General features: G+C 54.2%; 4 protein-coding genes across 4 annotated transcripts; 1 reads left to right on the top strand and 3 right to left on the bottom strand.

Moving 5' to 3' along the window:
- Nucleotides 1-81: 81 nt before the first annotated feature.
- On the top strand, nt 82-4,644 carry GNI_106870 (LCCL domain protein; the record flags this gene model as incomplete). The annotated part of the gene is made up of 1 exon (XM_011133095.1): nt 82-4,644. The coding sequence occupies one exon, from the start codon at nt 82-84 to the stop codon at nt 4,642-4,644; it is 4,563 nt and encodes a 1,520-aa protein (XP_011131397.1).
- Nucleotides 4,645-5,124: 480 nt separating this feature from the next.
- On the bottom strand, nt 5,125-6,447 carry GNI_106860 (putative transmembrane protein; the record flags this gene model as incomplete). The annotated part of the gene is made up of 1 exon (XM_011133094.1): nt 5,125-6,447. The coding sequence occupies one exon, from the start codon at nt 6,445-6,447 to the stop codon at nt 5,125-5,127; it is 1,323 nt and encodes a 440-aa protein (XP_011131396.1).
- A 3,045-nt stretch (nt 6,448-9,492) lies between these two features.
- Nucleotides 9,493-10,671, bottom strand: GNI_106850 (ornithine decarboxylase/arginine decarboxylase; the record flags this gene model as incomplete). The annotated part of the gene is made up of 1 exon (XM_011133093.1): nt 9,493-10,671. One exon carries the CDS (start codon nt 10,669-10,671, stop codon nt 9,493-9,495), a length of 1,179 nt encoding a protein of 392 aa, XP_011131395.1.
- A 1,077-nt stretch (nt 10,672-11,748) lies between these two features.
- Nucleotides 11,749-13,368, bottom strand: GNI_106840 (putative transmembrane protein; the record flags this gene model as incomplete). Its single annotated transcript, XM_011133092.1, has 1 exon — nt 11,749-13,368. The coding sequence occupies one exon, from the start codon at nt 13,366-13,368 to the stop codon at nt 11,749-11,751; it is 1,620 nt and encodes a 539-aa protein (XP_011131394.1).
- Nucleotides 13,369-13,930: the final 562 nt, after the last annotated feature.

Raw genomic sequence — 13,930 nt, 5'->3', positions numbered from 1 at the left:
GGGGGGGGGCGTTTCTTGGAGGGTGGTTTTTCTGCTTGCGACCTGTGGGTGTCTAGTTGAGTAAGTGTTCTACAGTTCCCCATGTGGTCGTGGGCGATTGTCTGGGGTGCGGCTTGTGGAGTCTCGTCTTCGGGTCCGCCGTTACCGTTTGAGAGTTGTTCGGCTACGTCTGTGTTGAGTGGGGAGTTTGCGGCTACGAATGCACTGAGTCCGGGTTTGGACTACTGGAGTTCGGAGGGTCCGTTGGATGCGAGTGAAGAGGTGACTTGGAAGGGTGGGTTTGGTTCGTTGACGGACGTGCGCGGGTTGGAGATACGTTGGGCATTGGCTCCGTCAGAGTTGGAGGTGTTAGGGAGCGGTGATAAGTTGACGGATCGAGTATTAATGGATTGGAGAGGTACGACTAACTCGGACGCGAGTTTTAGTGAATTGTTAGAATTCCCAAAAGGGACGGAGACAGTGTTGGAGATCAAGCTAGTGATGAAGGGTATGCCGCATGACTACATTGGTATCCAGCAGGTGCGTGCAGTGGGTAGTGATCAACAGATCTTTATGCTTGTTAGCGGCATTGAAAGCCCCCGAGCTGAACAATGCCTCCAGGGCGCGGGAACGGGCGCCATGGTACAGGCTGCGGAGGTCGTCGTTGGCTCCTGCGAATTCGCACTCGCTACCGGCACTGGCAATGACGTGTGGCTCCGGACACCCACCGGACAATTGGTGCTCGCACAGTCCGAACCGACTCTTTGTCTCGACTGGGGCGACACGGCACAGTACAACGATGAACTGCTCGGCAGTGCCTGCCCACCCGGCGTTGAAAATTGCGTACAGAACAAGACTGGAACCACCACTGGCACCACCACCACTGGCACAACCACCGGATCGGGGAGTGCTACCTTGCAGTTGCAGCCCTGTACAGAAACTGACTCGCGGTTCGACTACCAGCCTAATGGGCAGTTGCGGGCGGTAATCGACCGACGGGACTTGTGTCTGACGGTCCAGGGTTCGAAGCCGGGGATGGGCAATTTGTTGGAGACGCACGAGCAGGGGAGCGAAGCGTCGAGCGTGGCGGACACGGACCACGAGTCGGATAACGCTCTCACCGCCAGTCTGGAGACCTTCTGGGCATCCAAAGGTTTTACGGATTGCTCGGAACATAATGTGTACTGGCAGTTCGATTTTGGTCAGGCTGTGAAAATACACCAAGTCAAAATAGATTGGGAATACTCCCCCCTGGCCTACTCGCTGATGGCCAGTAGTGACGGTAATGCCTTTACCACACTCGTCTTCAACCCAGTTAACCCGAACAATGTTACGTTAGACGATTTGGGTGTTGCCAAGACGAGATGGATTCGTGTGGTAATGCATAAGCCGCACCCCGTCCATGGACTTGTTACGCAAAGTTCGTCCAGTGCCGCCGCCAAAACTGGTGCTGCCAAAGGTCAGGTTTATGGTTATGGAATCAGGAATATAAAAATATTACAAAATAAATTAAAATTAAATTTAATTAATTGCGACAAAGCTGGGAAACTTACTACAGGAGGGGACAAGTGGTTCCTGAACGCCGTTCGGAACTTTAACGCTGACGAAGCGCGCCGCACGCGGCTCTCCGGCGAGGACTACGTTGAAACATTAAAGAGTGTACAGCAGTCAGCTTCGAACCTGGCGGAGGTTTTGCCAGACATCAGTAGTTGCAAGTCCGTAGTAGCTGGTCTGCAAAAGGAGTATGACAAAACAGAGAAGATACAGGAGATTCGTGACCGGCTGCGTTCACTTGAAGAGAAACCCACGTCCTTTGCGCTTACGCAACCAATCCTTGGTATGAGTCGCGAGTACCCCCTAATGTCCACATGCAAAGTCTCCGCTGGGTCCTCAGGGGTAGGGTTCTACTACGTGCAAGTGCCGTGTTCGTCTACAGGCGTATTACGGTTGTTTTGCGACGACGAAAACGACGGGCTGTTTCTCTACGACGGGGCACGAGTTGCGACACGCGAGAGTACGCTGGACATCGAGCGCGCGTGTGCGACAGAGGGCCTGATGCCAGTGGTAGTGAAGAGTGCAAAAGAGTACGAGTACATGGTCACGATGTTGAAGTCCATGTCACTGCGCGGGCGCGCGAACATCCCGTTGGCATTCGACCTGGGTTGTGCCCGCGGAAGTTGCCTGGGTGTGTATCATGATCTCGGACGTTTGGCCGAGGTGAGTAGTGTGCTGACTCGCTATCTGTCCACCTCGGGTTCGAGCTCCGCCTCCGACTCTGGCTCGACTTCCGGATCGGCGTTGGCTTTGGTGTCGCGAGGGGGCGTGTGGACGGTGGACTACAGCGACTGGCTATCGGAGGTGCAGAGCGGCTTCCTGTGTTCGCAATTGGGGAGTTTGCGGGAGGCAGGATACCGCGCGATGTTGGCCTGTTCGACACGAGGTACGTCCCCGATTTTCCAGGGCGGTAGGAATACATTTGTTCGAGTTTCTTGCCCGGGCAATTGCGGCCTAGTAGCAGAACATGAGGTGTTTGGCGGGACGGGGTTGTATGCAGATCGATCGCACGTTTGCAAGGCGGCAGTGCACGCGGGTGTGCGTGATCTGGCTGACTTCTTGGTGGCGTTGGAGAGTCCAGCGGCATCCTACGGTGCGGTGGTAAGCAACGGTATTAGCAGTCGTGCATTGGCGGGGCCCACAACCTCCGCACTACGTCTATTGGATGCGCTGGATCGCTGCCCGGTCCAGGACCTGTTGGCGGCGACTGTCGAAACGCGTGTGATGAAGGACTTGAATGCCCAAATAGTCCTGCCCAAGACGCAGGACTGGACCGAGAGCGAAAGTCTGGGTGCGCAAAAAGCGGTCACCGCACAACTCAACGCCGCGCCACTTGCTGCGGGCGCAAATAAGGCCACGATCGAGAGCTGGAATCGCACCCGCGACCTCTCGGCGCTCCTACAAAAAGTCGATGCGCTAAGTCTCACGTACTCCCGCCAAACGACCGTCACGAGTCTGGTCGACGGACGTGGACTTGTCAAACCCATAGAAGTAACAACCACACGCCTCCAGGGCCGTAGCGATCAATCATACGTGATACTAACTCGCACCGTCAAACGTGTCCTGGGTGTCGTCGCCGAGTACTTTACGAAATTAATGGAGACACAATCACGTAGCGCAGCCCTCATACAGTCCCGACAGCGTCACATAGCCGTTCTCGACCTGGACCGCGATGACCTTTCTTTGGAAGACTTCCTGGCCTTCCCGCCGAGTCGTGCAACCTCGGCCACCACTGCGACCTTCTCGTTGGGACGCTCGGACACCCTTGCGCATCGTGTGATCATTATGCAGGCGACGGCGGGAGCTGAGATCGGCACGGATTCGGAGTCCGCCGTTGTGGAATTCGTGGAGGGACAGCCACTGGAGTTTGGGGGCGAGTCGATTTTGTTAACTCGAAATCTGTACCACTACGACGGTGAGTTGACAGCGGAGTTAACCGTTCGAGGCACTGTGTTGGTAGGTTGGAGAGTACGTGCTGCGAGTGGTGACGGCTTTTGGTTGTGGTTATCTCCGGACCGTGTGTCAGAGGAGCCACGAGTACGGTTCAAGTTAGTGCGCCGGTTCAAGGGCCGTGTGTCCTCACTGTCGCTCTGGGCATCAGTGTTAGTGTCAGATGCAGAGACGGTGCGGTTACGTGTGACACTTGGCCGTGGAAGACACACACTGTTCCTCGAGGGATTGCGCGCACTCGACGTGTTCGATGAGACACTGACTTCCGGCCAGCTCGCTCTAGGAATCTGGACGGGAGCCGCGGAGGCGTACCTGCACTTCGAACCTCACTGTTGCGAAAAACCGAGCACCACACGCGTCCTTCGAGCACCCGCACGCTGCGCCTCCTTCCAAGACACCTTCCGTCTTGCGCCAAGCGAAACGTTCCTCCTCTCGCCACGACATGACGCCACTCTCCAACGCAACCTCCAGGGACGCACTACGGCCTACCGACTTTCGCACTGGTCGCAGTCCGCAAATGGTCGTGCCGCAAATGGTCGTGCCGCAAATGGGCGTCGAGAAAACTCGGTCCGGGGACCTTCCGCGCCACAGTCGGATGGAACACAGCCGCATTGGGCCATGCTCGACCTACCCGGGCGCCACACGTCGTGCTCTCAAGGCACCTTCACGTTCGACTTTCTCGCAACCCCCGAGTGCCCCGACCTCGAAATTGGACCCATCATTTGGCCACAGCCCTTTCTTAATGATATTCCGGGCGACCACGAGGAGGAAGGGGATGAGTCAGGACGTGATACAGCACCGGACCATAGCATCTACCAATGGCTGGCAGTCACCCCCAGCGGCTCAGCCAAAGGCTATGCCAACCGCGGGGCACCGTCGACGCCTCTACTGCAACCTCCTCTGGCGCAGTCTTCTCTGATACACATACCCGTAGTCGTTGACGAACAGTTCCTTGAACCCCTACTCCACAATCGCTGGTACACTCTCACCACCCTGCTCACACCTGAGGACTCAAACCTGCTCGTTCTGGATGGTCGCAGAGAACTCGGCTTCCTATCCGTCAGAAACCGCCAAGAATCGAGCGACCAAGACTATCGTATCGGCATCGCCTACCGCAACTGTGATCATGCCTTTGTAACCAGGATCCGACTGCACCCATGATGAACCAATCACGGGGACGGACACAGACTGCTACCAGGGCGGATAGGCAGGCGACTGTGCTGGGGAAGGAGACCAGAGAAAGTCCACTTCTAGGGTGGGATATTCAAAGACTTAGGAAGAGAGGGAGGGCTTTATACACTGGGTGAGAGAGGGGTGGAAGTAGCGAGGCTCGATCAGTCGGGTGCGAAACTAACAGAGGGGTATATCGGGTACACAGCCAGCCAGATCGGGTACACAGCCAGCCAGATCGGGTACACGAGCACCCATGATCACTTTAATTAACGACAGACTGACTGAAGATAGCTACGACGAAAACAGAATTCTAGTTTATACTTAAAAAGGTACTTGGCTGGCAGGGGTCTCCTCCCCTGTATTAAATCGCCAGTCTTGCTTTGTGAAGTTCGAGAAGTTCACACGCATCTAGAGAAGTTCATTTGAAGCTCGCAAACATCAACAACCCCACCTAGTAGTTTTCACCCATTACTTCCGGAACCGGATGTTCTTATTGCCGGTGGCTTGGTTGCCTATGACAGGTTGTTTGGTCGTTGGGTTAGGTGCGCTCGTAGTTTTCTTGGTGGTTGTCTTTGTAGTAGTCTTTCCCACAAAGAACACGCTGACCATTTTTTTTATTGCGATCCAGATTAATCCCGTAAGGTAGGAGAAGACGGAGAGTGCAGCATAGAAGACAGCGAAGATATACGTGAATGCGAGAAGTCTGCCGAAGAATGTCTCGGGGAACAACTGTCTGATTTCGGGGTCTGATTTGCTAAGTGAGTCGAGCATACGGTTCATACGGTTATCGAGAAGAGTGTATGCCTTCTCCCGGTACTCGTTAACAAGTGCGTGTGTCTTGTCTCTGTACTGCATGGCATACGGTTCAAGTATGTACGGTCTTACAAACGGTTCCACCACACGTGTGCGGTAAATAGTAACAGCTTGACGGGCATGCGGCCTTGCCTTCTCAGTCAAGATGGCCGAGTGTAGTCGCAGTATCTCCACAACATCTGCATCAAACACCCTGTTCACATTTGCCCGTACATTGTTAGCAAACGCCAGTGCCACACGTCTTGTATTCTTCAACAACACTGCAAGGTGGTCTTCAGAAAATATTCGCGACTCAAGTCGTGCGAGTTTCTCACTCGTGCTAGTCAGCTGTCGAGTAAGGGCCGTGTGCTTTTTTTGATTTTCAGCACGCTCATTCGCCTGTTCGCGAGTGAGTGCATCCTGGCGCTTCTTCGCGTCTTGTTCGCAGGTCTTCAGGCTCGACTCGAGCTCGCTCAAGTTCGTCTCCAGTTGCCCGAGCTGTGAGGTGCGTGATTGCAAACTGACCAACTCTTTTTTGGCACCGTCGTAAAGAGCACGAGTCTCGGCCTCCGTCTTCTTAGCGGCCTCAACCTGACCCTTCAAAGCACTTACTTCAGAATCCAAACGTGCCTTCAAAGCACTTGTCTCCTTCTCTAAACGCGTCTCCAACGCACTCTTAGCACTCAACCACCCGTCCCGCTCGGTCTTCAGTGCTCCAACTTCAGCTACCACCGACGCCCGAGACTGTTCCAAACTCGCCCGCTCCGTCTGCAACTTAGTCCGCGCTGCTTCCAACTCTGACACCAACTGCGCCCGAGCCTCTAAACTAGCCGCTGCCGTCTTCAACTCACTCGCCTGCACCCCTATCTTGCTCTCCGCCGCCGACAACTTACTCTGAAATTCACTACAGTCCACCACCACAGCAGTCGCCACAGAGCCAACGGCAGTCTCTCCCATCACTACAGAAGCCAACACGAGCAAAATGGTCGAACTCCTCATTATACCAAAATTATTTTACCCCGAATCACTAATCAGCCCGCATCGGGAGACGGCACTCCCCATCGATGCCCGACCACAATTCACCTTCACCAGCAGTTCCGTCATGGGGGCTTGGCAAACCCTGACAACGAAAAAAGTGCAGATCATCCTCGACGCGGCGGCCCTAACGGTTTTGCTGAGGCCCTAACGGTTTTCTGAACGGTGGCCTACGGCGGCTTGCCTCGACATCAATGCTGCCATCAATGCTGCCATCAATGCTGACATCAATCCACTTTTCTGCCGGTTCGGGCACTACCCCACCCAGATCTAGTCGTCACTGCCTCCGGATCTGCATTTTTCAATTTTTGCCCATGACTTCGTTCTTGTGCGCCACGCCGAACAAGACTACCACGTATCACTCCAAACAAAGTTTGGCACCAACGCATGTGCCGAATACCCCCTGGACTTCTTCGCCGGAAACGTGGGGTTCACCGGACGGAGGGGGTATCAATGATGACCCGATGCAGTATCTCGCTCCCCCGCAAGCGCTCCTGCCCACCCCATTGGCCACGAAACCAGTCCCGTATCCCCACAATGTCGACTCATCAGTCTTTCTTGTAAAATGAAACACTTCTTACATACACACATGAGACACGTACACACATGAGAGTACACACATAAGAGTACACACATAAGAGTACACACATGAGATTGGTATGGTAGTGTTGCACTGAGGAGCAGCCGACAATGGGTGCGTTAAGTGAAGCGTTGGACCCGGGTATGGCGTCTCCGTATTTGCGGGAGAATAGTGCGACTGTAAGAGTAGTCCCATGCGACGTACAGAGTGTGGTGAAGAGTGCGTACCGGACATTGTCAGTGCGGCTGTCGAGTCCGGTATGGCGGCGTCGAAAGGAGTTGCTGTGTGTTGTTGCCCACGGAACACAGCTACAGAACGTGGCATTGGATTCCGGGCTGGACGGGGGCCTAACAGGAGATTTGACCCAAGGGGGTTTGACCCAAGGGGGTTTGACCCAAGGGGGTTTGACCCAAGGAGGTTTGACCCTGCCTGGAGGTTTGACCCAAGGGGGTTTGACCCAAGGGGGTTTGACCCAAGGGGGTTTGACCCAAGGGGGTTTGACCCAAGGGGGTTTAACACCCCCAGGGGGTTTAACACCCCCAGGGGGTTTGGACTCGGATTTATGTTATGTGGAATTGCCGCTAGATTGCAGTTCGATTTTGAGGTGTACACTGTATGACGCGCAAACCTACCGAGTCCTGGGACGACAGCCGCTGGAGGTTGACGTGGGTAAGATGCTTGTGCTTGGTAGTGCCATAGTTGACGGACGTGTGGCGCTACTGCCTGAGGACCCACTTGCATCCTTCCGCGTTCAAGTCGAACTCCTGCATGCCTCACCACGTCTGACACTCTATCTCACCGCTGGTGAAGTCGTCGACTCCCTCACTGGCTGTATCTCCAACTCCATCACTTCCTTTCAATGCTTCGATCCCGAGACGCTCCTGCCAATCAATGACCCTGTACCCGTTCGCTCCCGCTTCTCGATCACGATCAGGCAATCCTGCCAATACATCTTGTAAGCAAGCCACGGGTAGTCCACCACCACTGAGAAATCCACCAGCGTTTGGGGGAAGGGGGTTGCAGTAGCTGGGGGGAAGGGGTTTAGCGTTGGGGGTTTAGCGTTGGGGGGAAGGGGTGCTTGTGCAGGTTGAAGTTCAGGAGGAACGACGAGGAGACGTTGGAGGCTTCCCTGGGCACGACGATGCTCAACGAGACGCAGCTGGTCTCGCTTTACTCGCGCGGCAAGATCACGCGCTTCCTTTTCCACGCCGTCCTGGACGGCCAGCCGCCCGACGAAGAACTCGTGCACAGCGCAGGTGACGAGGAACTGGTCAACCGAGTCATGGCTCTAGTCAACGACAAAAGGTGAGCACCCGTAAGGAGCACTAGCGGTCACATTGGTGGTTGGTCTCACTAAGCGTTTCACTTCCGTCCACTGGCTGTCACCCACTTGCGGTCGCACATCTGCGAGTGCGGGTCACACTTGCTGTCACACCTACGGTGGTCAGAGAAGATGACGAAGAGGACGAAGAGGAAGAGGAAGATGAAGATGAGGACTCGGGTGCCGCGACGGTCCGGACGTCGGACGCCTTCGGGCCGCCCGACGCGCGAAAGGCGGAGCGCAATCGCAGACGCAACCGGAAAAGACGACTGCGCCGAAAAGCGAGCAAAGCCGCCGCGCGGGACCGGCTGTGAACAAACGGCTTGCTGTGGTGGTTGCGCCGTGCGTGGCAAAGTGTGCGAGTATATTTGTGGTTGTCAAAAAAATCACATTAGGGGATGCTGACCTGACCTACGTGCTGGCCTGACCTACTGCTGGCCTGACCTGCGTGTCTATTGCTGACCTACGTGTCTATTGCTGACCTACGTGCTAGGTGGCCTCCTGTTGTTACTGGTGGGTTGCGCAAAGGCACGTGGTTGGAACGCACACGCGACACTGACATCCACCGCGTGGTCGTAGCTCGAAGCTTTCCTCGAGGGTTTGTTCGCAGCTTTGGCAGAACCAGTTGGCCGTTCTCCACATACGAAAGACCTCCTCCACACAGCGACGAAGGCTCGCCAAGAACTGCTTTTTCTCAGACATGTTCTCCGGCATGTTCTCAGGCGGGAATTTTTTTCCGGGCACGGCGGGCGGGGCGACCGACATTCTTGCTGCTGGCACTCTTGTTGCCGGTACTCTTGTTGGCGGCATTCTTTAATAAAACCAGCCAGCTATTTCATCCACTGGCTGCTGCTGGCTGTAACTACTTGGCTGTAGCTACTTGGGTCAGTGACAAAACTATTTCTGTTTGCGGCAAAACTTAGCTTTATTCCAGATACTTGGTCCCTGCACACTACCTGGTGTGGTGTGTGTGGCCACAGTACGGGGGCTGGATGATGTGTTTCATGGTGGGTAATTTTCTGGTAGCGGGCATGTGCGTGGGGGAGTGAGTACTTTTTTGGGCCGGGGGGGGGGGGTCAATGCTTGTCTTCGTTGCGTCTGTTCGGTATTAGACGAAGTGTGTTTCAATGGGTGGGAACCCATTGAAGCAGACGGAGGCGTAGGATGCAGTGTATGCACCAGTGGATAGGAAGAAGAGTTTGTCTCCGGCGCATAGGTTGAGCGGAAGTCTGTATCGGAAATTTTCGTAGAGGATATCCATGGAGTCGCAAGTAGGTCCGGCGAGTACAACTTCTTCTTCTTCTGCTTCGCGTGGTGTCCATAGGGGGAATTTGATAGCTTCGTCGAGGCATTCAATGAGTCCATTGAAGAGTCCCACATCGGTGTAGACCCATCGGTCAATAGCGAATCTGCTTTTGCGTGAGACGAGTACGACCTCAGAAACGATGACGCCAGCATTGGCAACAAGACTGCGTCCGGGTTCGATGATGATTTCGGGGAAATCATCATTTTCAGGGAAGTCTTCCTTAAGGAATCTAGTGATTTCAGCAGTGTAGGTATCAAGCGAGTTGGTTCTTGAGACATAGTTGGCGGGTAATCCTCCTCCCATGTTGATCATTTTTAGTCGTATTCCATCTTCTTCTCTAAGTCGTTCGAAAATGACTTTGACTTTGGCAATCGTTGCATCCCAGGTGGCGATATCACGTTGTTGACTGCCGACATGGAAGCTGATACCGTATGGTTCAAGTCCCAATTCACGACTTAAAATCAATAGATCCATCGCCATATCTGGATGACACCCAAACTTACGACTCAGTGGCCAATCAGCGCTTTCAGAACCATCAGTAATAATTCGGACATAAATCCGCGACCCTGGTGCGGCCTTGGCTATATTCCTCAAGTCTGCTTCACTGTCACTCGCAAACATCCTCACACCTTTTCCATATGCATAACGCACATCCCGAGCCTTCTTAATTGTATTTCCATAAGACACACGTGTGCCATCCACTCCAGGAAGAGATAATACTTCATCCAATTCGTACACTGATGCCACATCAAAACACGAACCCAATCTTGCCAATGCTTCCAAAATCTGACGAGCAGGATTTGCTTTAACAGCATAAAATACACGAGCGTAAGGAAACCCAGAACACAACTCTTGGTACGCCGACTCCACTAACGGCACGCTCATAAACAATGCTGGAGTCGCCACCGATGCCGATGCCGCCTTCACCTTCTCAAACACCTCTGCCGGCACGTACTCCTCCGGATTGCACACGCCCGCCATAATTAAATTTCCCCACGACTTTTCCGGCCGGATGGATTTTTTTGGGTCATCGACCGGGATCGGACGGATTTTGGGTCATCGGCCGGGATCGAACTGCTTCGGTCACCGGGATCGGACTGCTTCGGTCACCGGGATCGGACTGCTTCGATCCTTGTTGATCAAGTAGTCTCCAAACACGCCAACTGCCTCCCTGATCGGGTACGATACCGTACTGTAGTGAGTGATAATCTATCTAGCCTTTCATCCAAAAGAGCGCTGCCAACTCTCAACCTCGTGGCACAGCACTGCACGCGTATCTCCTGGAACGCCTCCTGTAGCTTAATTCGGGGCTAGCCATTATGTTTCATTACACACACAGCCAGCGGGCGACCGCACAGTGCTCTGGGTCGGTGTTAAGGCGTCGAGGCCAGTGCGTAGTCGGCACCTAGACCTTGGCCTCGCGACAGTGGAGAGCACACATTCTCAAGGAGGCCCTGATCACGGACGAGGAGTACAAGCTGCTGCTGGACGAAGTGTCCTACGAGTGGAAGGTTGTTCGCGGACAAAGCAGGCCCTGAACAGCTTTATGTAGCCGCACCCGGAGAACCTGCTGCACCCGGAGAAAGATATACATCGGTCTAGACATCGGCGCCGGCGAAGGTCAGCCCGGAGAAAGCTATCCCTGATTCGGAACTATTTCTCGGGATCATCGCAAGACGTGGGGTCCTCGCAAATGTTCCCCCGGAGAGGTGCCCATTCTTCAAGTACAACACTCCAGGGGAACACGAACGGCTCTTCCGGGGCCGGCTCGGCAAGCAGTACATGTGAACTCCCGACTCCCGAGACTTCCGAGGATGTGTCCGACTTTTGCCAGATGATGATGACACCCACAGGAGCCCATCACGACCATCTTCCCCACACATCCCATCACAGGCGATGACCCTCACAGGCGATGACCCTCCCTTTGCTGCTTTCATCCGAGACTCTAATCACCAGGAACATAACTTACAAAAAATAACACGCAGAGACGACATGGAAGTGACACAGTCTCTCTGATACCACGACCTGCTCACTCCACAGGGGCCCGGTTTCGCCACGTCAATGCCCAGTTGTCGTCGACGGTTGGTTCAGCAGACGTCGGTCTGGACCATTGGTCGCTGTGACCAATTTAGTAGTTGATGCGTCCTTGGCCCAGATTTTTAGAGCCTTCTGTTTGAAGTCATCGGTCGTGTTATGGCATTGGATGGCCCAGCTTTTCACGTGGTAACCCTCTGTGCGACGAGCAGCATGGTACTTTTCCGGCTCAAATTCGTCGGTTAGGAATCCGGTGACCCAGCCCCATTTTATGTCCACGCCTGAGGGAGTTTGGACCACACTCCGGTAGCGTGTCTCGTCACAGCCACTGTAATCATCTTCGTCGAACGGAATGTTTTCGCCTTCGGACGAGTGGTATGAACCCCAGGTAACTTGGACTCCTAGCTTGTACAAGTCTTGTTCATTGGCCCCGTTCAAGTCAACGCCGGGAATCGAACCCGCAACCTCCAGCGCTCGACGAACATACAGTAATTTTCTGTGTTCCTCCTCCTCGTTGCACTGGAACGAGCACTGAGTAGGCATTAAGTGACGAACGACACCCACCCACACAGTAGGAAGATCGAATTTCCACGGAGTGCCAAAGTAATGACACCCAAGGTTCCCGTCGTTTGTGTTCCAACCCGGACTCATACCACCGCCGCTATTCTCACCACCGCCACCACCGCCGCTATTCTCACCACCGCCGCTATTCTCACCACCGCCGCTATTCTCACCACCGCCGCTATTCTCACAAACTAGTCTACCACCATATTTCTCACAATCACTCCAGTCTAGCACCTGCCAACCAGTCTCTGTGGCTTCTCTCATCGGTGCCGGCGTATTCCCCTGCATCACATTGTAGTATGTCCGTTCGCACATACTCTCCGGCGTTCTCAAGGAAGCCAACTCCAGATCAGAAACTTCACCCGTCCAGTTCGTATGAACGTTCGGTTGCAGGCGCACAGGCCGGCCCATCCCAGCCGTGTCCCTCATAAAATGGCGCCAATACAACCATCCTCCTGTCAGCATCCCGCCACCAATAGCGGTACCCAATCCCAATCCCCAAAAGAACTTCTTGCTCCGCCAAAAGCTTCCGGTTTGTTCACGGACAGGATGACTGAGCCGGCTTTCGACATCAAAGCGGCTTTCGACATCAAAGCGGCTTTCGACATCAAAGCGGCTTTCCAGATCAAATTGGGCAGTTGTCGAATTCAGGATAACTGACTGCCATTCCGCCGAAACTTCATCCCAGAGATGCTGTCGTTCCTCTGGCTGTAAGGGCCTTAACTGCAACACCTGAAGTTTCGGAGATCCTCTAACGTCGGCGGTGTACCGGACCTCTGGCCATTCCGTCAGTTTCTTGCCGAACGCATCCATGAGGATTGCATGGGCAAGAGCTGGCGGTGCCTCGGCGAAGGAAAGGTCTGTACGTTCTAAGTATTTCTTGAGCGCTTGAACAAGTAAACGTTCAATACGACTCGATGCTTCCGCTGATTCCGCTGATTCCCCAGGGGGATGGTAAATACGCAGTCTGTTCCAACGCCGGGGCCAATCGTATGACTTTAAGTTGGTCTCTAGAAACTCGCAATCATTCGCGATAGCCAGAACTCGGGCCGTTTTCTTCCCGTCAGATATTATCGCCATCCTCGCCATACAACCTGTAATCGGGGTCATAGCTCCATCAAGACCCAGAAACGCCGCCAACATACCATCTCCCCTCACCCCGGCCAACTGCAAGCACGACGCCACTGCCTTCATCACACACACCTTCGAAAAAATTCTCACACACGCACGCTGACGATATTCAGGTCCGCTGACGATATTCAGGTCGTGCCACACCACTGCGTCGAACCGCCAACGTAACTCTGTCGTTGCACTCCGTGTAAACGATTCAGTTCGGTGCTTATTCCAAAAGACTGATCGAGACGTAACAATGGTCATTGATCATGCCAGATGATCAATCAGAACAAGTTCATGTCCGGGTGCTGGCACCTCCAGGGGCCAAGTGGAGACTGTGACCAAGTGGAGACTGTGACCAAGTGGAGACTGTGACCAAGAGGAGACTGTGACCAAGAGGAGACTGTGACCAAGAGGAGACTGTGACCAAGAGGAGACTGTGACCAAGAGGAGACTATGACCAAGTGGAGACTATGACCAAGTGGAGATCAAGAGGAGACTGTGATCAAGAGGAGACTGTGATCAAGAG

This window comes from Gregarina niphandrodes, assembly GCF_000223845.1.
Source record: "Gregarina niphandrodes unplaced genomic scaffold scaffold00024, whole genome shotgun sequence".
Taxonomy (NCBI): Eukaryota; Apicomplexa; class Conoidasida; order Eugregarinorida; family Gregarinidae; genus Gregarina; species Gregarina niphandrodes.
Note: the sequence above shows the minus strand (reverse complement) of the source record. Positions and strands in the feature narration are given on the sequence as shown.